Source organism: Ascaphus truei, chromosome 22 (genome assembly GCF_040206685.1).
Source record: "Ascaphus truei isolate aAscTru1 chromosome 22, aAscTru1.hap1, whole genome shotgun sequence".
Classification (NCBI taxonomy): domain Eukaryota; kingdom Metazoa; phylum Chordata; class Amphibia; order Anura; family Ascaphidae; genus Ascaphus; species Ascaphus truei.
In genome coordinates this window covers 3751058-3776845 of record NC_134504.1, presented here as the reverse complement: position 1 = coordinate 3776845, position 25788 = coordinate 3751058, and the positions used below count along the sequence as shown (strand labels likewise).

The 25788-nt window shown below is 49.8% G+C and overlaps 1 protein-coding gene across 1 annotated transcript in view; it reads right to left on the bottom strand.

Annotated features, from left to right (window-relative positions):
• Positions 1-25788, bottom strand: part of COX10 (cytochrome c oxidase assembly factor heme A:farnesyltransferase COX10) — an 81906-nt gene that overhangs the window by 49653 nt on the left and 6465 nt on the right. Inside the window, exons 2-4 of the mRNA XM_075579679.1 lie at positions 23418-23545; positions 22377-22653; positions 17253-17377 (exon numbers count right to left, since the gene is read on the bottom strand). Of these exons, the coding sequence (XP_075435794.1) occupies positions 17253-17377; positions 22377-22653; positions 23418-23534 (519 nt within the window). The 5' untranslated portion in view covers positions 23535-23545. The remainder of the gene's footprint in view (positions 1-17252; positions 17378-22376; positions 22654-23417; positions 23546-25788) is intronic.

Sequence of the window (25788 nt, the reverse complement as noted above, 5' to 3'; positions counted from 1 at the left end):
GAGAGGTAATACCGGTATACACATACACACCCAGAGAGGTAATACCGGTATACACATACACGTACAGAGAGGTAATACCGGTATACACATACACGCCCAGAGAGGTAATACCGGTATACACATACACGCCCAGAGAGGTAATACCGGTATACACATACACGCCCAGAGAGGTAATACCGGTATATACATACACGCCCAGAGAGGTAATACCGGTATACACGTACACGCCCAGAGAGGTAATACCGGTATACACATACACGCCCAGAGAGGTAATACCGGTATATACATACACGGCCAGAGAGGTAATACCGGTATACACATACACGGCCAGAGAGGTAATACCGGTATACACATACACGCCCAGAGAGGTAATATCGGTATACACATACACGCCCAGAGAGGTAATACCGGTATACACATACACGCCCAGAAAGGTAATACCGGTATACACATACACGCCCAGAGAGGTAATACCGGTATACACATACACGCCCAGAGAGGTAATACCGGTATACACATACACGCCCAGAGAGGTAATACCGGTATACACATACACGTACAGAGAGGTAATACCGGTATACACATACACGCCCAGAGAGGTAATACCGGTATACACATACACGCCCAGAGAGGTAATACCGGTATACACATACACGCCCAGAGAGGTAATACCGGTATATACATACACGCCCAGAGAGGTAATACCGGTATATACATACACGCCCAGAGAGGTAATACCGGTATACACATACACGCCCAGAGAGGTAATACCGGTATACACATACACGTACAGAGAGGTAATACCGGTATACACATACACGCCCAGAGAGGTAATACCGGTATACACATACACGCCCAGAGAGGTAATACCGGTACACACATACACGACCAGAGAGGTAATACCGGTATACACATACACGCCCAGAGAGGTAATACCGGTATATACATACACGCCCAGAGAGGTAATACCGGTATATACATACACGCCCAGAGAGGTAATACCGGTATACCGGTATACACGTACACGCCCAGAGAGGTAATACCGGTATACACATACACGCCCAGAGAGGTAATACCGGTATATACATACACGGCCAGAGAGGTAATACCGGTATACACATACATGTACAGAGAGGTAATACCGGTATACACATACACGCCCAGAGAGGTAATACCGGTATACACGTACACGCCCAGACAGGTAATACCGGTATACACATACACGCCCAGAGAGGTAATACTGGTATACACATACACGCCCAGAGAGGTAATACCGGTATACACAAACACGCCCAGAGAGGTAATACCGGTATACACATACACGCCCAGAGAGGTAATACCGGTATACACATACACACCCAGAGAGGTAATACCGGTATACACATACACGCCCAGCGAGGTAATACCGGCATACACATACACGCCCAGAGAGGTAATACCGGTATACACATACACGCCCAGAGAGGTAATACCGGTATACACATACACGCCCAGAGAGGTAATACCGGTATACACATACACGCCCAGAGAGGTAATACCGGTATACACATACACGCCCAGAGAGGTAATACCGGTATACACATACACGCCCAGAGAGGTAATATTGGTATACACATACACGCCCAGAGAGGTAATACCGGTATACACATACACACCCAGAGAGGTAATACCGGTATACACATACACACCCAGAGAGGTAATACCGGTATACACATACACGCCCAGAGAGGTAATACCGGTATACACATACACACCCAGAGAGGTAATACCGGTATACACATACACACCCAGAGAGGTAATACTGGTATACACATACACGCCCAGAGAGGTAATACCGGTATACACATACACACCCAGAGAGGTAATACCGGTATACACGTGCACGCCCAGAGAGGTAATACCGGTATACACGTACACCCAGTATTGCCTTTTTTTTTTTTTTTTTTTTTACTGGACAGTGTGTCCAAATACATGACAGTCCGGTTCAATACTGGACACCTGGCCGCCCTACTCTCACAGGCAGTGAAGTGGATAACTTTGCAGACTCTCACAGATTCTGGAGCGTAAAAACTGGTCACTTTTTAAAAAAAATTCAGTTTAGATGTCAAATCTCAAGAAATCCTCCCCTTTGTGTAACTAGTTGAGGGGTTAAAGGATTTTCAGTCATAACCCTGGAAGACGACTCCTGACGAAGCCGAAACACGTGCAAAACGCGCTGAGTCCCAAGCATCGCCAATTCTGCGTTCTACTGTGCCCCTGTCCAGTGCGCATCACTGTCGGAATCCTCTGCGTTCCAATCGCCAGGAAGCAGCTTCGCCGGGAAGCGCCGCATACCGGTGAAACGTTGGAACGCCGACTGCTGAAACGGACACCACGAGAGATGGCACCTGGGCACCAGTAACCAGGGAAACGGGTTACCACTATAGCTCCATACGCCGCTGTCCTCACGCGCGTATGCCAGTGCGAGCTTTTATATGTGTTTACTGTAACGTTTCTGTACGGATCGTACTATGGTCTTTTTCATCTTTCCTTGAGAACTGACGAACATCCTACCAGATCCTCACCGCAGACGCTGACACCGCCCATACACTCGCTCCAAACAGATATTTGGAACGGCTTTATTTCTATTTTAAGAATGTGAGTGTATCACCTCTAGGACTGTTTCCTTCTTCTAGTTTTTCACCCTTTATATACCATCTACATTACATTTGTGCTTGATGCTTTTTACATTGCATATTTGACGAAAATCTGCGCTCCCCCAAAGCGCCACCACAAAATAACCCTGGAAAGACCCTTAAACAAAAATACGATTAATGTGTGTGCGGCGAACAGGGCACACGCCAAAAAACGGTCAAGCGATGGCGCAGACCACACAGTCAGGGAGGAAGCAGGGAACGCACGCCAATATTGAGGAGAATTCGACGTTTCGGCTGCCAATGGAGCCTCTCTCAAGAACACCACAGAGAACGGTGACACAAGTGATTTATACTCTGTGGGGCCTATGCAGAGAGCAGCGAATTTTAAAATTGGCGAGTTTAATAAAAAGTAGCTTTTTTGGAGAGTTTTATTCTCCATATGCAGAAATGTGCGAATTCTGCTATGTTTAACATGAATGCGTGTGGCGAGTTTAAATTGGCGAGATGCGCGCTGCAGAAATGTGTTAAAAAAAATTCGCGCCTTTTTTTTCCCTTTGCTATGGCCGCGAGCGGCAGCTTCTTGCCAACTTTTTCTGGCGAGGCAAAAAGGAGACAATCGCGCCATTTTATTGGCGCGAACAGCCGCTAGATGCCGTTCGCGCCTCTCTGCATAAGGATATTTTTAAAACTGGCGAGATGGAGGTTCTCGCCAGCCGCGAGGCGAGTTTTAGAAATAGAAAAAAAAAATTGGCGCGTTTTTCGTAACTCGCCATTTTCTGCTGTTTTCTGCGCGATTTTCTCCAAAAAATGGCGAGTTTTGAAATAGCGCTGCTCTCTGCATAGGCCCCTGTGTGTATATGGGGCCAACATTATGCTAATTAGGTGGGGCAAAAATGTAAATGTTCTAAGTTCTTCCTACAGTAGGTCCAAATTGAAGTAATGGCAGCTGTATATGATATGGGTTAAACCAGGGGTGCTCAACTCCAGTCATCAAAGCCCTGCCAACAGGACAGGTTTTTAGGATATTCCTGCTTCAGGACAGGTGACTCAATCAGTCCCTGCTTCAGCGCAGGTGGCTCGAGCCTCTGATTGAGCCACCTGTGCTGAAGCTGGAATATCCTGAAAACCTGAGCTGTTGGAGGGGGAGAGAAGGAGAGGGGGGGGGGGGGGCTTGAGGACTTGAGTTGAGCACCCACCCCCGGGTTAAAACCCTGGCAATTCAAGACAAGTATTTAAAAATCAATGATAAGATATTAAATTATACCCATGCTGTTAGTTCTTTTTGCTTCTACGCCCAACTGGAATAGCACCTGCTAAAATAGCCGCGTTCTCTCACCTGCAAGGCAAATACCCCTATAAATATAATATGCAGAATCTGTATCCCGGGGTTGTGGGATAAAAATCCGAGACCCCATGAGAAAGACAAAACGAGGTCAGCATGACACCCCCCCCAACAACATTCAAACACTGAACAGGGAGACAGCAGTTGTATGGAGATAAGTCCGCTCCTGGCGGGGGAACCCTGCCCCCCATTCTTAATTGCTGCAAATAGTTAGGGACACTCTCTGAATTGACATAGCATCGGCATTCAACATACTACTGAGAAATGTACTGTCGGGTTTCGGAACCCAGATCCCCCGCTGATTCTGCGTCCTATTAGGAGGTGTAGCGAACACGATTTGTTGGGCTAATTACGCAATTGCTACAGAGTGCGTACTGTACGAAATACAAATCTCCAGCGCTCTGCCTGACCCGCTGCCCCTCACCGGGATATTAGCACCTCGTAAACAATGCAGTAATTATGCAGTCGCATCGAGTTCAGGAGATGCCCTTAATCTGATTAGCGACGCTGTCTGCTCCGGTTAAGGTCTGACAAGTGTTTTAGAGGCGGAAAGCGGAGTGGATGTCTTGTGCTGCCCAGAAAATCCGATCAGAAGGCTTCCCAGGCGCTCTTATAAACAAGGGGCCCTTTTCAGGGGCTGAGCCCCACACCGGGCGCCACGGGGAATACTCAAACGTGCGGCTTCCTATACGTGGCTGAGAAATCATTCCAGTGCACTTACAGAAGTACTTCTTCATACCACGCCGAGTGGCCTTATATCCCGCACCTATCCTTATATAATCACTATCCCATTCCTTTTACACTGTAAGCTTCCCGGGAGCAGGGACCACGTTACCTATAGTGTCATTATGTTTCAGTCGTAAGTATTTTAATGTTTTGTCCTTATTCTTGCCACCCCCATTATATATATATATATATATATATATATATATATATATATATATATATATATATACACACATATACATATACACAAACACACACACCATACGATTCCGGTTGCAACACGACATCAAGAGACAGCACGCAGGTAAGTAAATCATACTTTTTCTATATTTGATAGAAGACACAAAAAACGACGTTTCGGTCCCCCAGTGGGACCACTCTGTTGGGTCCCGATCACCCCTTAAAAAAAAAGCCCCCCCCAACAGGTGCCCAACGGTATGCCAGGCACATCACTACAGCTCTGTCAAGGTTTCATCAACGTTTAACCGTTTCAAAGCCCCCCGACAGGAAAAAGGGGGAGACCTGCGCCCATGTGGCAATGATTTGGTGAACTGGTTACACCCACTAGGTTGCCGGCCTGTAAATCTCACAGCTGGGAGACGCACACCTGTCCTGAGAATATATCTATATATATTATATATATATATATATATCTGTATCTGCAAGGACCCACGGCAGCCCATAAACATGATCCCACCGCGGCTCCAATTTCATACAGTTTAGAGCTCTGGAACGGGGAAATATTTATTCATCAATTTTCACCGCTTCCTGGAAAAAAGAAACCGCATTAGAAAAATAAAAAAGCCTCCCGTCGTAAAGCAGAGAAACAGAGGGACGGATATAAAGCGCGTGAAGAGAGCGAAGCTTCTCAGACAAACGTCAAACTGTTTCAGAACTATAAAAAGGGGCTGAAATGGTTTAACAAATGTTTGCACTCCCCGCCTCCCCCCGGGCTCTGCGAGGCTCGGGATTACTAATTCTTGTTAACGACTTTGATTTCAGGAACTGACTCGGAGGATATTAATAATAATAAAAAAAAATATATGAATCAGACTTTATTGCTCAGGTTATTGCGCGAGGCATATATTGCAAATGCACTTAGTACTGCAGGAAAGAGCGATACGAACGCGTGTGTATACACACAGATACACATACACACACAGAGATACACACAGACAGATATACACAGATACACATACACACACACATACACACACACAGACAGATATACATAGATACAGATAAACACACACAGAGATATACACAGATACAGATACACACACACACACACAGAGATACACACAGACAGATATACACAGATACACATACACACACAGATATACAGATACAGATAAACACACACAGAGATATACACGGATACAGATACACACACACACGGATATACATAGATATACACAGACAAACACACAGGAGGGTGTTTGCACTGTCCAGAAAACGCGATACCATGCAGTCAGGGAATATGCGCACTCCTCCCGGGGTACAGCGTGTATAAACTGCAAGACAGCCCACCACGTTATGATTGAGCCACCTGTGCTGAAGCAGGGATATCCTGACAACCTGACCTGTTGTTGGCCCTTGAGGACTGGAGTTGGCCATCCCTGCTGCTGTGCTGAAGCAGGGATATCCTGACAACCTGACTTGTTGGCGGCCCTTGAGGACTGGAGTTGGTCACCTCTGCTGCTGTGCTGAAGCAGGGATATCCTGACAACCTGACCTGTTGTCGGCCCTTGAGGACTGGAGTTGGCCACCTCTGCTGTCTTGCAGTGTATACTGTATATACGCTGTACCCTGGGAGGGGAGGGGGGTGTCTTGCAGTGTACACGCTGTACCCCGGGAGGGGGCTGTCTTGCAGTGTATACACGCTGTACCCCGGGAGGGGGGAGGAGAGGGGGCTGCCTTGCAGGAATGTTGGTTTCCCTGACAGGAGAGGGCCCGGGGCAGTGTGAGCACCTCGGTGCAGCGGCTGTCAGACACGGCTTTGATCAGTGGATCCTTCGCAGCACACCCGCCCGTATTGCGTTACACAGGGAGACCCTGCGCGGGGTGAATCCCGCCTCCATTCTGCACCTTCACACGGCTTCCTACGGACACCCCCCGGACGGGACATTCCTGCTGCGTACGGATCAGCTTGAGTTTCTCCCTGTGTGACCCGGCCACTCATCTTCCGCCCGCTCTCCCCGTCCGCCCGCTCTCCCCGTCTCATCGTCCGCCCGCTCTCCCCGTCTCATCTTCCGCCCGCTCTCCCCGTCTCACCTTCCGCCCGCTCTCCCCGTCTCACCTTCCGCCCGCTCTCCCCGTCTCCCCGTCCGCCCGCTCTCCCCGTCTGATCTTCCGCCCGCTCTCCCCGTCTCATCTTCCGCCCGCTCTCCCCGTCTCACCTTTCGCCCGCTCTCCCCGTCTCACCTTCCGCCCGCTCTCCCCGTCTCATCGTCCGCCCGCTCTCCCCGTCTCACCTTCCGCCCGCTCTCCCCGTCTCACCTTCCGCCCGCTCTCCCCGTCTCACCTTCCGCCCGCTCTCCCCGTCTCATCGTCCGGTGAATTGTTCTCCCATCAATGAGCTGTGAGGGGGTTAAAGGTACTGGTTCTGCCTTGAGCAGGGGTTCTCAAGACCCCCTCCAACAGGTTTTAAGGATATCCCTGCTTCAGCACCGGTGGCTCAATTAGTCCCTGCTTCAGCAGAGGTGGCTCAATCGGTCCCTGATTAAGCACAGATGGCTCAGTCTTTGACTGAGCCACCTGTGCTGAAGCAGGGATATCCATAAAATCCGGTGCTCGAGGTGCCATCCCGGACAGGTAAACAAAATGAAGGTTTAAATCTGCCGTGGCACAGAACGCGCTATGTACATTAATAAATGACATACACACACATATATACACACACACACACGCATGTATATATGTATATCTTTATTTATATAGCACCAACAGTGCACTTGGGGCTTTACGAGAAAGACAGCTGTGCAGGGCGTTATAATACAATAAGTTTGACAAGGAAAATCAGCCAATAGGAAAGCTGATGCCTGCCCCGGAGAGCTTACAATCTATGCACTTAAGATAACGCTCAGGGGCATCAGGGGTTAGGTGGTCCCTATGTTTCAACCCCAATAATAAGCATCCTGATCTCACCCGACATTGTAAAATCCTTTTCCATTCGGAGCAAACACGGAGTTAAATAGTTTTTGTGTGGGGCATCTAAAAAATGTCTGCTACAGCAGGGCGCTTCAAAAATGGCTTCATAATTCCGCAAACCGATATGGACTTCTAACAAAACCATAAAAAAATAACACGTGGATATTAAAATACATGGATTGACATATTCGAACGCTGAAAAATATAGCGCTCGGACCGTCTGCCTGCTCCCAAAAGCTGGACCCCCGCAGAAATATCCCACCTGACACGAAGCAGACTCGCGCCCGGCGTCAGAGAATGAACTTTGGGAACTGGTGTTGTCATTTGACAGCTGTTTTGACAACTGCAAGGTCGGGAAACCGACCCGGCCCGACTGTGCGTAAGTGAGACGATCAAACACAGCCATGTACACGGGCGCGGGAGGGAAAACCAACGCGGGGAAGAGAGGCAGGCTGGAACGGGAGAACGGAGGACCCTTTTCGGCAGTGAAAGGGTTCACAAGGTATGGGGTCGTTTAAACAGTGTTAAAATTTTTACATTCACTAATATATGTATGAAAAGATATGAAATTCTATAAGTATTCCATATAAAATGAAATTGTTTCTGTTATATATATTTTATACAATAATTTCTATTTGTAAATACATTATCAATATATACACTGATGTACTAGAAATCTGTATGTTTATAAAACCCTATTAAATTAAATGTTAAATTTTTTTTAAATAAATAAACAGTAGGTGTCCGTTCTACTTGGATTTCCCCTAATTATGTACCTATATTTCACGTATTAAACAGGACGCTAGTTCACTGCGCTCCTCGGACTGTCAATTTCCCCCGTGGCTCTGAGAACCGACGAGGCGCTGGATAAAGATGGTCAAAACCCGCCAAAGTTTTTCTCCCCAATATACATACTTTTACTTGTCCAATGTTTTAGGAAAATGTGTAAATTCGCTCGATTTAACCTATTAACATGTCGCTGTTCATAGTTCACTTTGGCCCTAGAAGGGTTATCTCCTTTAAAAGCAACAAACGCCCCTTTCAACGTGTTATTTTTAAGTAGGACTGAAAGCCGGGGATCGCCAGAATTGAACCCCCCCCCCCCCGAGATACATACAGGTAAAAGTAGCAACCGTACTTCCTAATTTTTTTAACCCCCCCCTGTGTAACGCGGGTCAATAGGAAGCGAAGACGGGCGACGTGACGGCTTCTTATTGGCAAGTAAGACGCGGTGGATTCCGACGGCCATTTTTGTTTCCCCTGGGGGGCAGAACAGGATACTTTTACCAGTAAGTTTTACCACCCCAGGGGTGGAAATAGCACAGTGAAGCTCAGGTGAACCCCTTCCAAACCTGTTACCCCCCCACCCCCAACAGGCCAGGTTTTAAGTATATCTCAGCTTCAGCACAGGTGGCTCAATTAGTGGTTCAGTCGAAGACTGAGCCACTGATTGAGCCACCTGTGCTGAAGCAGAGGCTGATTGAGCCACCTGTGCTGAAGCAAGGAAATCCTTGAAACCAGACCTGTTGAAGGGGTCTCGAGGAGTTGAGTCCCCCCTGATTTAGAAACACGAGATGGGTAAATGGCCGTTTAAAGCGGTTTATTAGATTGTGCGCTCGAGTGTCAGCCCTTGTGATAACTCCCCTGATTTACCCGATAAGTGCACCCTGAGCTTGTCGTTGGTCTGCGGTTATCCGTTCACTTCCAGACTCCGCTCTCCTCTCCTCAATCTGGCAAGAGATCTAAAGGAAACCTCACGTGGGGTTTATTTGGGGGGATTTATCAGACAGGTAGGGGATGTCCGCAACCAAATCCTTTGAGGAAGGCGAGAGCAGCGAAGTGCTTCCTGCACGGAGACCGCGTTTGATCTGGGAGGAAATCAGCTGCTCGGAGTCCGTGTGAGAAACAAAAGCGCAGAAGCCACAGGAATTGTACACCAGGCGTGGCCAACTCCAGTCCAAGGACCACCAACAGGTCAGGTTTTCAGGATATCCCTGCTTCAGCTCTGGTGGCTCAAGCTTCAACAGAGCCAGTGATTGAGCCAGCTGTGCTGAAGCAGGGATACCCTGAAAACCTGACCTGTTGAGGATTGGAGTTGGTCTCCCCCGTTGTAACACACGTCACAGCCTGAAAGCTCCTTCCCCTGGAGAAAAGAAAAGTTAAACTACTGCAACTTATTTTAAAAAGCCGCGAAACACGCACATTTTAGCGCCGGGGAACGCCTGGTCCTGGAGGCACCTAACTACTTAATGTAGCAAGTTTCAGCCCCCTCTAGGGAAAACAAAATGGCGGTGTTAAACTCCCGCGTTACGCAGGTCAATAGGTAGCAGCAGCCTGATCCGCTGCAGGCTCCTATTGCCCCGAGTGATGCGGGAGAATTTAAATCCAAGACAATACCGACGCTGCCGTTTCCCGTAAGAATGGCGGCGGCAAGAGGGTCCCCAGAGTTCAAATGAATGCAGAAACCCCCCTGCTTCCCAGGAGGGGGGGGGGGATCTAATCCAATGTTAGTACCTATGGCACAGGGAAGACAACGTGACTTGCCCGTGGTCGCAAGAAGAGGCGACAGATTCGAACCAAGCTCACCCCCACTTCTAAGGCTGTGTTCTCCCTTCTGCAGCGACCCCACACGGATGCTTTTTATATTGTAATTATAAAACAATAGAAGAACTACATTCGGATTCACTCATTCTGCCAGCTCCCCCCATACAGCATCTTACGCGCAGCAGAAGTATCCCCGTGCTGCAGAGTTAAAGGGACTGCAGCCCGTTACCAAGTAAGTGCTGTGCGCAGGCATCGGTTACAAGCTGCTTTTGATGACGGCCGTTTAGCGATAAGGTCACACAGTAAATGACCACGGCGAAAGGCTGACGTGAAAACATCAAAGTGGCCGAACGCAGGACATGGCGAGCGATGCTGGGCCCCCGTGTTTGTGATGCACGCAGAATGACATCACTGGCGGCCGTGATAATGTCAGCCTAGCGCGCTGGGTAGTTACAATACTGCTCTATAATAAGTAGTGTTGATTGCAGGGAGATGAAAGCTCACCATACCAGCTGCAGGCTGTATGCTTAGTCATAACAACGGCAACTTCACAGGAGATAGAGATACTGTACAAAGCCGCCTCCCGCCAGTGTACCAGGCTGCTGCAAAATACTCAAAGCATCCGTGCAGTCTCCAGGGGAAAAGCCACTGCTGAAAGGACGAGCTGTGTGGGGATGAATATCATCGCTGGACACGTGTACATCTTAATGTCAAAGATGTGCTCAGACTGGTTTAAAGTTCATTCAATATAAGGAAAAGTGTGTGAATAAATATAATATTATATATACACACACCCCGAGCATAATGTTCCCACCCCACTCACCAACAATGACTATGCCCATCACATGAAATATTCCATATGTAGCCCCACCATCATTTTACTAACTAAAGTGCTGGATAAGGGCGCAATATAAAATGTTTTTATAAATAAATTGAATCCTATGGAAAATCTGGGATATTCTGCGTTATAACGTGATATTCTGCAGCATGACCGGATACAATATCCTTGGTTAAATCTGTGTGTGTGTGTGTGTGTGTGTGTGCGTGTATATATATGTGTGTGTATATATATGTGTGTGTGTATATGCGCGTATGTATATGCAAATAATCAGAGTGTACATTAGGTAAACAGATAAATATAAATCATCCAGGCCAGATGGCTTAGAAGAAAGGATACAGCACTCAGACAGACACTTAACTTTTCATTTTAGCTTTGAAAAACAAGATTAAATAGGTGTACGTGTGTGTGTGTGTGTATGCGTATGCGTATATATATGTATATATATATATATATATATATATATATATATATATATATATATATATATATATATATATATATATATATATATATATATATATATAATTACTTCATATCCAGAAAGTAGTTACAATGCTGCTTGACGTTTCTCTTACACGTATAACTATTGGATGTATGAGAAGTTCCCCATTGTTTCTCTCCAGCGGGGAGGGGGGGTTGGTAGTGTGTCCCTGAGTTACGCAGGGTCTGTGTGTCCCTGAGTTACGCAGGGTCTGTGTGTCCCTGAGTTACGCAGGGTCTGTGTGTCCCCGAGTTACGCAGGGTCTGTGTGTCCCCGAGTTACGCAGGGTCTGTGTGTCCCCGAGTTACGCAGGGTCTGTGTGTCCCCGAGTTACGCAGGGTCTGTGTGTCCCCGAGTTACGCAGGGTCTGTGTGTCCCCGAGTTACGCAGGATCTGTGTGTCCCCGAGTTACGCAGGGTCTGTGTGTCCCCGAGTTACGCAGGGTCTGTGTGTCCCCGAGTTACGCAGGGTCTGTGTGTCCCTGAGTTACGCAGGGTGTGTGTGTCCCCGAGTTACGCAGGGTGTGTGTGTCCCCGAGTTACGCAGGGTGTGTGTGTCCCCGAGTTACGCAGGGTCTGTGTGTCCCCGAGTTACGCAGGGTCTGTGTGTCCCCGAGTTACGCAGGGTCTGTGTGTCCCCGAGTTACGCAGGGTCTGTGTGTCCCTGAGTTACGCAGGGTCTGTGTGTCCCTGAGTTACGCAGGGTCTGTGTGTCCCTGAGTTACGCAGGGTCTGTGTGTCCCCGAGTTACGCAGGGTATGTGTGTCCCCGAGTTACGCAGGGTCTGTGTGTCCCCGAGTTACGCAGGGTCTGTGTGTCCCCGAGTTACGCAGGGTGTGTGTGTCCCCGAGTTACGCAGGGTCTGTGTGTCCCCGAGTTACGCAGGGTCTGTGTGTCCCTGAGTTACGCAGGGTCTGTGTGTCCCCGAGTTACGCAGGGTCTGTGTGTCCCTGAGTTACGCAGGGTCTGTGTGTCCCCGAGTTACGCAGGGTCTGTGTGTCCCCGAGTTACGCAGGGTCTGTGTGTCCCTGAGTTACGCAGGGTCTGTGTGTCCCCGAGTTACGCAGGGTCTGTGTGTCCCTGAGTTATGCAGGGTCTGTGTGTCCCTGAGTTACGCACGGTCTGTCCCCGAGTTTTGTCAGGGAATTGAAAAGAATGATTCCCGGTGACTCCAATTTGGCTTTGAGGACCCCCCATAATGCGCTGTCACATATCATATTTCAGTTCCTGCCCCGAGCAGCGTGGCCCTGGGCTCGTGGCACCCGCAAGAGACATTTATATCAAGCCCCCCACACACTAAACAGGCAGAGTAACCTTCCGCTCTCCCATCTTATTGCTCCCTGACTAGCACTGGGCTGGAGAAGCGAATTCAGAGGCATGCTAGCGGATTAGCAATCTTTCAGTAATGAGCAAGGTATCGGGCTGCGTCCTTGCATTGCACGGTCCAGCTGTATCTAAATGGTATTGCTCTCCCCTGTGATGTGTGTAATGCAACTATAATTCCATGCATTGTATAGTTACAGGAGCCACGAGGGAGAGTAACACAATCTGCACACCGTGGGATCTGGGAAGCAGTAATTAAATGGTGGGGGGGGGGGGAAGGAAGCACTTCTGCTGGAGCCGTGACCTTTCACCTTGTGCAGAGCGTGGGGTCTTTCCTTGGCCTGTTATCAGGTACCGAGCATGTCGCTGCCGATTGTAATACACAGAGCTGATAGCTTCTGATACAGCTCCGGCATTGTTATCAGCCTCCCTGACCCAGGCGGACTAGCTGAACAGGGAACTTCCAATGAACAGCCCTGAAGGTGTCGGGTGGATTGAATAAAGCAGGTAGACCCGCTCCTGTGGGGCTTCCTAGTCTTGAACAAAGACTTGCGGACGTATGCCCCGGCCCTGCGTAATAAAAGCGGGTCACGTACACTGTATTTGAGACATTCTGAGTTTATGCGAAGCGCCTTCTTCTATATCTGTTGAAGCAGACAGGGCATGACAATTCCATCCTACACCCGCGCCACCCAAGTTAATGGCGGATATCAGCAATTTGGACGCCAAATAAGTGGATTGCGCTTTGATAACTCTGAGGCCAAGCGCACTAGCTGGAAAAAACGGCAGACGTTTTTTGCCGGTATTTCGCACCGTGTGGTGGTCACATGGTACACAGCCTGCTGGCTGTGATTGGGCTGGTCCATTCTACATTGCCATTAGGCATACACAATCTTCGCGAGCTCAAAACCCAGATCCACAGTACCGCACGTGTACTTATTTGTGCCAATCGGAGCCCTAGGTGGCTGCAGATTTATAAATGGCTCGGCCAAAGGATTGAACGAAATGAGAAGAAAAAAAAACATCTAGAAATGAACGGAATAATTTGTCACATTGAGGCTTCTTTGTTTCACGTTCTACATTGGAACACACAAGGTCTGAGCTCTCTGCACCGCGCGGTTATAACACCGGCTTCATGCAACGCCACGAAGGGGCAGGACTAGGCCGACCATGGCGCAACGGAAAATGAAGACCATCTCACTGGCCTATTATTGTTTTCTTTTCACGCCTGATTTGGGTGTATTTGTAATTAGCGAGGTCAAGTTCTAGTTTTAATACCATATTAAGGCCGAGTCCCTGGTGATCGCACGAGCTCTAAGGGCAGCCTCATAGAGGCACATCATTTTGATCGCTCGCGCTCGCAAGAACCATGGACGCGGTATAATGTGTTCGAGCGCATTCCCAGTATCACATCCTCTGTACTGTACGCAAGATACACGAATAGGACGGGAAGATAATTTGTTACTCTAAGTGGCCGTTGCTGTGTTTTAAAAACGACCCAATTTATTACAAATATTTTCACCAGGAAAAAAAACCCCACAGATGTTGCATTTTCATGTATATGAATTTATCATTATTTAGTGCGGCTAATAGGTATTTATATTTCTATATATATATATATATATTTTTTTTTTACATTTTATTATTAGTTCTTTTATTGTCAATATTGTGAGATTTAACCCACTGTTTGCACAGATTACCTGCCGGTTTTAACGTATTGAGAATAGAGACGTCCCTAGGAGGTCGTTTTTACTTTTCAAACAACATAGTGGCTAATATGGCTTAAAAAAAAATAGCGGTTCTGAGCGCAATTAAAACAGAAAGGTCGAGTGTATAAAAAAAACCTGTCTTCCCTTTAAAAAGAAAGTCGACCTGTAAGCGTTTAATAAAGGAAATCGAAAAGTAGTAATGTTGTGGTTTGTAAATGAAGAAGGTGGCTGGCGTTTAAGGATCCCCCCCACCTATGGCCACCACACTTCAGGGGAGACCCTTTTAAATCCTGATTTCCTGCAGTGTGTGGGCTGGATCTGACCTCGGATGTAAGTGGCCGGATAGAAGCACTCCCAGAAGCAGAATGAAATACAACGTGTAACATACAAGGATGCAGACACATGCTTACGCAGACACGCAAAATGCTGAACTGCGCACACACACACGATACACGCATAAGAAACCAGAACTAACCTTTCCTAACCCAATCTAATCCCCCCCTTTGAGTTGGAGAGACAGCACAGGTATTGGGAGAGATTTGCCATACATGAAAGGTGTGCTTTAGAAAGATAATAGGCAAATGGGGTGTTTATTACTAGCGCGAGACAGATGTATATCATCAGTCTCGAGTCTTATCTACTGATCTCTCCGGCAGATAACAAATCTACAACAGTCAGAGGGCATTTCTATCCCCCCCCCCCCCCCCCCCACCACCTTCGTCTGCAAAGCTTTGATTCTTCAATGCGACTCGAAATCAAACGAATACCTTTTAACTGCAGCTGCTGGCCCCGCTAGAGACAATTGGTTGCTTGACCTTCTGGAAGCACAAGGGTTAAGTTCAGGAGTGCACGAAAGCCCCGATAGAGCGCGAGGCCTGAGCTTCTCCGTATTGAAAGGCGCTCCTTAAAGATTTCTGGCACGGAGATACAGCGTTGGATAAAATGAATTGCTTCCAACTAATTTACTTATCTTTATACCTAATGCATTCGGGTTCTTCAATGGGGCTGTACTGGGAAGCTAACATTTGCTCTGCCTTATCTCTCTGCCACTGACACAGGGGCCTTGGCTAATGAAGTGTGTGTGTGTGTGTGTGTGTGTGTGTGTGTGTGTGTGTGTGTGTGTGTGTGTGTGTGTGTGTGTGTGTGTACACACGCGTTAGGTTATTCAAAAATAATAAGAAAAAAAACTCAATTACATTTCCTCCAACGGAAGGAAAATAAGTGAAAGAACGTCTCCAAGGATCAGTCCCAATGCTCAGCGTATAAAAAGATTGCGATTACACGTCAGGATTAGGGATCCAGGCAAAGGAAAGTTTTATTAGAAGAACGCAGCTATTTTGTGCAGGCGGAGATACCGCTCTCTGCGCTGGCGTCAACACAAACCGGTCCAAACGTAGCATGGAGCACAAAACCAAACCCCCCCCCCCCGCAACTTCCAATCCATCGTTAACAGAGCGCTACGTCATCTATACATCGTAACGGGAAGAATGCGGCGCAGCAGAGGGTCGGAGTGACGCGGCGCAGCGCGGTTTGGAATGACGCGGTGCAGCGGGCGGTCCCAGAATGACGCGGCACAGCAGGGGGGTCCCCGAATGACGCGGCACAGCAGGGGGGTCCCCGAATGACGCAGGACAGCAGGGGGGGTCCCCGAATGATGCGGGACAGCAGGGGGTGTCCCCGAATGACGCGGGACAGCAGGGGGGGTCCCCGAATGACGTGAGACAGCAGGGTGGGGTCCCCGAATGATGTGGCGCAGCGGGGGGGCCCCCCGAATGACGCGGCGCAGCAAGGGGTCCGAAAGACGCGGCGCAGCCGGGGGGGTTCATAATGACGCGGCGCAACCCAGTGGGGGGGTCGGAATGAGGCAGCGCAGTGAGGGGGGTGGCCAGGGGGTTGGAATGACGCAGCACAGAGGGGGGGCGGAATGGCGCGGCACAGCGGGGGTCGGAATGACACGGTGCGGGTCGGAATGACACGGGGGTCGGCATAGTGTGACGTAGCGGGGGGGTCAGAATTAAACCACGCAGCGAGGGTCGGACAGAAATTCACTTGTCAAAAATCTTCAGCAATACATATAAACTGCCCCTGTACATATACATAAAGATACTCAAATATACATGCACTCATACACTGAAACAAGACTGACTGACTGACTGACTGACTGACTGACTGACACTCACACACTCACACACTCACACACTCACACACTCACACACTCACACACTCACACACTGGGACTGTCCCTCCCTGCAGCCGCACTCAGACACAGGAGGACGACACTCGGCCTCCCAATACTGCCCTGGAGAGTATCCCGGTCATTGCTGACGACTTGACCAGTCTGGACCTTGAGGGACCATGGGTGATTTCTCAGTGGACCAGCGCGAGCCCGCTACAAGAGCCAACCGCTACTTTACACAATCATTTACACAACCCCGTCCCTAATGGAGACCCCAGCAAAGCCCCGCAGAGACGCGCGCTATAAAACGAGGAGAGGGACTCACTTGGTTGATGGAGTTGGCAGCGCAGGAAGCCAAGCCGGTTCCAACAGAGGCGAGTATGAAACAGCTGGGGTCAAAGGGCACAGGCGCCATGGCATAGCCAGCGGATGCCGTGATCACCACCAGGGCTGCAACGAACAAGGTTACATTTCCATAACTAAATCTCCATCGTCCAGAACACCACAATGCTACATCCCATTCATTACTACCGGCGGGAGCTGGCAAACACTGCAGCACGAGGAGCTGGATACATACCCGTGGGTGAACTTAAAGCAGCACGGCAAAATCACCGCAGAGATTGTAATAAAGGGGTAGTATAGCAGTGCTGTGTATCACTTCCAACTGCCTAAGGATTGCTGGAACAAAGTGCATTAATGGGGCCGTCTAATGTAATCCTATAGAATACACTAATATTATGTCAAATAATACCCCAATTCCTAATAATAACGGGCTTTCAATGCATAATTATAGTGCTAACACGGCCCCGATATATTATAGGGAACACTCTTCTGGGGTCATACATCAATATGGCAGAACTGGCAATGGTCTCTTTGATATGAAAAAAAGAGAGCGGGGCATGTGCGAGAGCGCGCGCCTGTGCGAGAGAGAGAGCGCGCGCCTGTGCGAGAGAGAGAGCGCGAGCCTGTGCGAGAGAGAGCGCGAGCCTGTGCGAGAGAGAGAGCGCGAGCCTGTGCGAGAGAGCGAGCGCGAGCCTGTGCGAGAGAGAGAGCGCGAGCCTGTGCGAGAGAGAGAGAGCGCGAGCCTGTGCGAGAGAGAGAGAGCGCGAGCCTGTGCGAGAGAGAGAGCGCGAGCCTGTGCGAGAGAGAGAGCGCGAGCCTGTGCGAGAGAGCGCGAGCCTGTGCGAGAGAGAGAGCGCGAGCCTGTGCGAGAGAGAGAGCGCGAGCCTGTGCGAGAGAGCGAGCGCGCGCCTGTGCGAGAGAGCGAGCGCGCGCCTGTGCGAGAGAGCGAGCGCGCGCCTGTGCGAGAGAGAGAGCGCGAGCCTGTGCGAGAGAGAGCGCGAGCCTGTGCGAGAGAGCGAGCGCGAGCCTGTGCGAGAGAGAGAGCGCGAGCCTATGCGAGAGAGAGAGCGCGAGCCTGTGCGAGAGAGAGAGAGCGCGAGCCTGTGCGAGAGAGAGAGAGCGCGAGCCTGTGCGAGAGAGAGCGCGAGCCTGTGCGAGAGAGCGAGCGCGAGCCTGTGCGAGAGAGCGAGCGCGAGCCTGTGCGAGAGAGCGAGCGCAAGCCTGTGCGAGAGAGCGAGCGCGCGCCTGTGCGAGAGAGCGAGCGCGAGCCTGTGCGAGAGAGCGAGCGCGCGCCTGTGCGAGAGAGAGAGCGCGAGCCTGTGCGAGAGAGAGAGCGCGAGCCTGTGCGAGAGAGAGAGCGCGAGCCTGTGCGAGAGAGAGAGAGCGCGAGCCTGTGCGAGAGAGCGAGCGCGAGCCTGTGCGAGAGAAAGAGCGCGAGCCTGTGCGAGAGAGAGCGCGCATGTGCGAGAGAGAGCGCGCATGTGCGAGAGAGAGAGCGCGAGCCTGTGCGAGAGAGCGAGCGCGAGCCTGTGCGAGAGAGCGAGCGCGAGCCTGTGCGAGAGAGAGAGCGCGAGCCTGTGCGAGAGCGCGAGCCTGTGCGAGAGAGAGAGCGCGAGCCTGTGCGAGAGAGAGCGCGAGCCTGTGCGAGAGAGAGAGCGCGAGCCTGTGCGAGAGAGAGCGCGAGCCTGTGCGAGAGAGCGCGAGCCTGTGCGAGAGAGCGCGAGCCTGTGCGAGAGAGAGAGCGCGAGCCTGTGCGAGAGAGAGCGCGAGCCTGTGCGAGAGAGAGAGCGCGAGCCTGTGCGAGAGCGCGAGCCTGTGCGAGAGAGAGAGCGCGAGCCTGTGCGAGAGAGAGCGCGAGCCTGTGCGAGAGAGAGCGCGAGCCTGTGCGAGAGAGAGAGCGCGAGCCTGTGCGAGAGAGAGAGCGCGAGCCTGTGCGAGAGAGAGCGCGAGCCTGTGCGAGAGAGAGAGCGCGAGCCTGTGCGAGAGAGAGAGCGCGAGCCTGTGCGAGAGAGAGAGCGCGAGCCTGTGCGAGAGAGAGAGCGCGAGCCTGTGCGAGAGAGAGAGCGCGAGCCTGTGCGAGAGAGAGCGCGAGCCTGTGCGAGAGAGAGAGCGCGAGCCTGTGCGAGAGAGAGAGCGCGAGCCTGTGCGAGAGAGAGAGCGCGAGCCTGTGCGAGAGAGAGAGCGCGAGCCTGTGCGAGAGAGAGAGCGCGAGCATGTGCGAGAGAGCGCGCATGTGCGAGAGAGAGCGCGCATGTGCGAGAGAGCGCGCATGTGCGAGAGAGAGAGCGCGCATGTGCGAGAGAGAGCGCGCATGTGCGAGAGAGAGAGCGCGCATGTGCGAGAGAGAGCGCGCATGTGTGGGAGAGAGAGCGCGCATGTGTGGGAGAGAGAGCGCGCATGTGTGGGAGAGAGAGCGCGCATGTGCGAGAGCGCTGATTAAGTGCAGCATATTCATTTCCAAACAGAGGTAAGAAGAGAGGTTGGGTTCCAACAAATTCATACATAAAATGCCACCTAAAACCAATCTTGTATGATCAAGAGAACGGCCATCTTTAAAGCCCCAACCATTTCTCGTTAACAGCAGGTTTTCTCAAACTAGAAACACCCACATGAAAAGGTGATAAAAGTGGATCGTCTTCAACACCCCAGAGAAATATTGTTTAATATAAAACAAAACTTAGCTGGCAGCGAACGGGGTGAATAAGAGAGATTTCAACATATGTTTTCCGAACAGTCAAATTAATAACTGTATCATAAATTGCCCTTACACCCAGGCTCGGATTTAATTAAAGCTTATCACACTTGTTTTACACCCATTAATTAAACCAAATTAGGAACTAACTCACGGAAAGAGAGAGGCGGTAGAAATTGACAAACAGTTTGTGTTATATTGCCGGAATGATGACCTCAAACAAGCTAACATGGTATGCGCTGTAGCATTAATTAAACGTACAAGTGATTAATTTTATTAGGTCATTTCTGGGTGCTGTGCAAAAAATGTCTCATTAAAGAGAAATGTAGCATATTTTTTAGTCTGCAAATTGGGTTTTGCATCAGCTTTTTAGTGTACCGGATTTAGGGAAAACGGATGAAGCAATCAGAGTTATAAAGCGCAATACAAACGCACTTCTGCTTTACAGCGGGGGCGGGCTCAGGAACGGCAAATATGCACGATTTGGGCAAAACGTTAAGAGTTTTTCCTCTGCGGTGTAAACAATATCCGAACATATTTCCTGTAGGTCAGCACCGACTTTTCTGCCGCCCCGGCGCAGCGTCAAACACTTCCAACCGTCTTCCGGCTTTCAGTATTAATTAATTAGAACGCGGACAGTTATTCAAATATAGCCCATTCTTTGAAATAAATTAAAGAGAGCGTTATCGCCCCCCTTAATCTGTCAGAAGCCCTGCGGTCCTAAAAAATAAAATGGTATCAAAATGATTTTGCAGAATAATATACATCTTGCCCGTGCTTAGGAATGTCCTCAAATCCAGCTTCTGTGGTTCCGCCTTAGGCGTTTATTATTAACGTATAGGTGGGAAGTAGGGGTCTCCAGAGCTGAACCGCGTTATTCGAGTTCCGATAACCCCCCTGCTCCCCGGGATACTAACCTCCGAAAGGGGGTACCGGTAGCATCCCCAGGAGCCAATAGGGATCTGCCACATCATCCCTTTGCGGCTTCCTATTGGCCTGCGTGATCGGGACATTTAAACCTCTATGGGGAACAGGTATCCCTGCACGGCAGTATCTTGGGAAGCAGGGGGTCCCCCAGCACTAAAATGAACGTGGTTCAGCTCCGGAGACCCCCAGCTTCCCATTTTGGAACGCTGCTTTAAAGCCCAAGCGTGCCGAATATTCTATGACATTATTGGTGTAATCAGCGTATTTCTCTCTTGGCGCAGGCGTGTAATATTTGAAGGTCTGCGCTAAACCCCACTGCTCTTTTCCAGGGACATCCCACAGGCCAATAAACTTGTTGTGTCAGATGTATTGGCTTCTGCCTACAGAGTACAGGGAACCGTTCCTCCCAAGGACAATACAAGGTTACAGAAGGTCATTCCTTGAGATGAGAGCAAAGGGAGATGTCATCCCCCCCGACTCCCTGCGCAGAAAAGCATGGGGTCTTTATGGTGACAATGTGGAATTTCCTAACCCCCATGCAGACTGTGATGGACACAGATACAGTAGATACCTTTAGGATAAGGTTAGACATCTGTTAAGAAAGGAAAGGTATATACAAGGGCATACCAGAAATGTTAAAACCCAGGAAGAGCATTGATCCAGGGAGAAATCGGATTACTGGAGGCAAAATGGAATTATTTTTCCCCTTATGAGACATAATTGGTACAGGTTTCACTGGGGTTTTGTTTGCTTCCTATGGATTAACAGAACTATAAATATAGGACGAGCATCTCGGCCAAGGAGAATTTAATGAAGGTTAAACGTGACGGACATACGCCTTCTTTCAAATCGTATCCACTATGTATGCGTCCAATTCACTGGCTCTGCACTTCTGTAATCCGGGCTGTGCTGAAAAAGCTGTGAGATGCGGCAGGCATACGCTTTTAGGGGATCCATGTTAAAATGGATAAGAAGCAAAAAGTGACAGTGTGCCCATTTGCATGTCATTACTCAGAATCCCTAGCTGCAGTGGAAGCATTGCATGCCAAGAGATAATGGGGAAAGGCAGGGTTGCAGACCTGAGACATTTTTATTTGCGGTGTAATTCACTTAAATATTTGCCTGCGGTGAAGGAGACCTCCTGCGGTGAAGGAGACCTCCTGCGGTGAAGGAGACCTCCTGCGGTGAAGGAGACCTCCTGCGGTGAAGGAGACCTCCTGCGGTAAAGGAGACCTCCTGCGGTAAAGGAGACCTCCTGCGGTAAAGGAGACCTCCTGCGGTAAAGGAGACCTCCTGCGGTAAAGGAGACCTCCTGCGGTAAAGGAGACCTCCTGCGGTAAAGGAGACCTCCTGCGGTAAAGGAGACCTCCTGCGGTAAAGGAGACCTCCTGCGGTAAAGGAGACCTCCTGCGGTAAAGGAGACCTCCTGCGGTGAAGGAGACCTCCTGCAGAAGAGCTTAACCCCCAAGCGGTGAAGGTATTCCGCACCTGAGAGTTTGATTTTGGACAGCCGTGCCAGACTCCCGGGTAACGTGGCCGTTTCGAGCTTCATCTCCTTCCAGCCCCTTTCCTCGCGGGTTTCAGGAGAGGCCGTGGCTGGGAGTTCCGGAGTGGGCTCATCTTCGGGCGGTCCCGTGGACGGCACGGAGGGGAAAGCAGACACGGAGTTCAGCTTCTGCAAGACGGTCTCCTCCTGCACGGTGGGGTCAGGGGGCTCCTGTTTTGGCTTCGCTCTCTGGCGCAGGTCCCCGTACTTTGTCACATACTGGGGAGACAGAAAACGGATATCACAATACGGGAAAAGCCTGCGCTGTTCACCCCCCCCCCCGCCAGATATTAACCATAACGGGTGTTGTGGGAGCACCCCCTAACGTTCGGGATAATGCCTAAAAGACGACTAAAGCAGGAGTTGGGAAAAATGTGACCGCTGGCGCCTGTAAGCAGCACTCGCCGATCTGTCAGTCACCGCCGCGGCCGGTCACAGCACTCCCTAGCAGGTGTCCACGCATTCGTGCTGCCGCGTCTCAGTGTGGCATGCCGAGAGCGGGTGGCAACGTGCATTTATCAGTGTGTCACAGAGCCAACAAGTACAAAACACTTAGGAGCCAGGCATCATTTTCAGGAGCCAGTATTTTCCAAGGAAGGGGGAGGGGAGCCGGAAGGCTGCCCTCCCCCCCCCCCCAAACAAAAAACTGGCTCCTAAACATGATGTCTGGCTCCTAAGTGTTTTGTATTTTTGTCCGTCCCTACTAAGTATTCTCAAAATATCATGTGCGTTGTACAGGGGAAGAAAAAAGCCTTTATTGCAGCTTGTGGCCTACACCGTGGCTGACCCTTTTACAGACGAACGAGGCGCAGTAAAAGTAACATTTTGGGGTGACTGGGCCCATTTCCCAGTTCTCCCACAGGACAGGGACAGGAGTGGGAGGCCTTCAGCCACAGCTTGCTTGGGCCCAGTGACCCTGCTGGTCAATGTCCTGCCCTCACTACTTGGGAGCAGGACCGCCCTGCCCGGCGTATAAAACCCACCTTGCGTCTGGACGGATGAAACGCCGGCCACCTCTCGCTCTGCCGCGGGCACACGTGCAGGAGTCGGCACACCGCTCGCGGCGCCGTGGCCGCTTTGCGCAGCTGCACGGAGCACATTCTCAGCGCACCTGGAGAGGAAGCAGAGGCACAGAAGAAGAAGAAGCTTATGTTACCATGATAGGAACGCACGCAGCTCTCTGAACTTTCACTGGGTCCACAAACCCCACCAGCTGTGCCAAGTGGGTATATCAGCTCCAGATGTACGGTTTATTCGGCTTATAATTTCTCTTATATTAATCGCCTGGGTCCACGTGAAGTGCTCAGGACGCTGGGAGAGACCGTTCTTATTTGCCAGAAGGACAAACATCCAGAAGATTGGACTAACCCTGAACACATGACAATAATATCAGAGACCGCAGGGGGGAACCGTCACGTGAATAACCCCTGAAGTGCAACAGAGGCCGGCAGGACTTACCAAGCAATGAGTGATGGTACCAGAGTACTCAACAGCAAGGGTGGTCAACTCCAGTCCTCAAACCCCCCCCCCCCCAAACAGGTCAGGTTTTCAGAATATCCCAGCTTCAGCACAGGTGCCTCAGTCAAAGACAGAGCCTCTGATTGAGCCACCTGTGCTGAAGCTGGGGCTGATTGAGCCACCTGTGCTGAAGCAGAAATATCCTGAAAACCTGTCCTGTTGGGGGGAGCTTGAGGACTGGCGTTGAGCTGCTCTGCGGGAAGGATATGCTGGATTTCACTGCGCACATTTTGCAGCCGCGAGCGGCAGCTGGAACTCCGAAGATGGGAACGGCGGATGTGGTGTTTGACGGTGCCGTCCCACTTATTACAACAAGATAAAAATGTAGTGATATATTTACCGGATTAATAGGTAAAGCCTACATAATCTGCAGCCGCCACAAATCCCCGAACAACGGCCGCTTTGGGGTCGTTACAAATGTCCCCCACAATCTGCAGGATCGATGCTTTTTATTTTTTAAAGAAAATAAATATTTTGGGATCATTTTTCAAAGTTCCCCAGTGAGTCTCGCCACATGACCTTTACAGGGAGAAAGCAGAATATGCCAGAGTCTTCACAAATCTACGTAAGTACCAGCACTCACTGTCTAATAGCTAAATGATGGGACCTTTTGGACCAGGGGGAATGGGCCAGATGAAGAGGTAGTCCCTCGAAACGTCGCCCCCCTAGCATACTTTCCGTTCTCCGTTTTTTGTGTATATTCCTTGTGTTTCATGTTTTTTCCCCTTTTCCTTTCCCCCCCCCCCCCCACCCCTCACTTTGTGACATGCCCATTTGTGATACTGGTTTCTGCAAACACATTTGATTTATTTCTGGTTCGTTTTATTATTAAATGTTTATTCTGCATTACAACTGTTTTCATCATTTAGCTATTAGACAGTGAGTGCTGGTACTTACGTAGATTTGTTAGTACTATACAGGGGAATAAGGGTCCCCTTTGGTTCCGTGCACCCTGCAATTGCATTAATTTAACACTACCAGAGTGCTGTCTATCGTCCCCTTTTACGCTTATGCCAGAATCTTCCTATCGCCGAAGTTCTTGCTATCCACGACATGGGCCTTTTAAAATAATGTCCCTTGTCTGATATTTTTCTTTAGTTAAATGAATCAGTGCCGGGAGATGCCACTTGTATTTACCACTGCGCCAGTACCCACCATAAACCCGCAAATAACGTTATATAAAACGGCTGGAAAATAGCAGAGATATACCGCAGCGCAAACATTGTATTCCTCTTTTTGCGAGCAGAAGTGCGCTACGAGAACATCAAGTCCCTCGGGTTTTCATGCTGCCGAAACGCTTCTCTGAAAGGCGACTTTTCCTTTGATTTTCGAATTTTGGGGGTTTTATTTTATTTCCAGAATTCTGCTAATCTGACACTGACCAAACCATAATTGGTTGAAAAACATGTCCAGTGAGCGTTTTCACAGGCGACCCGTAAGTATTAAACAAACATTCGCTCACGTTTAGGTTTTTTTTCCAGTCCCCGTGTCATTCCCAAGCAGGAGCCAAAAAACACGGGGGTTTTAAAACCCCTTTTAATGTAAAGGGGGAGGAAATTAAATCGCTGCTATGAAAATATGGGACCCTGTTATTTTAGCAAGTGGCGAGTGACCTCAATGGAAAGATTAATGCTAAATATCATGTAATTAGGTAAACAAACCCAGGAGGTTTATAGCATGGGATTCAACATCACAATTCCCTTTATATTCTAGACTCGCACGCACGGATATTGTGGCATTTCTACTTGGGGAGTACGGGACTGAAACCGCGATGACAACCAGTTAAAGAAGGGATTGAGCTAGTGGTTATGTCAGTCTTTGAAGTGGGTAAACTCA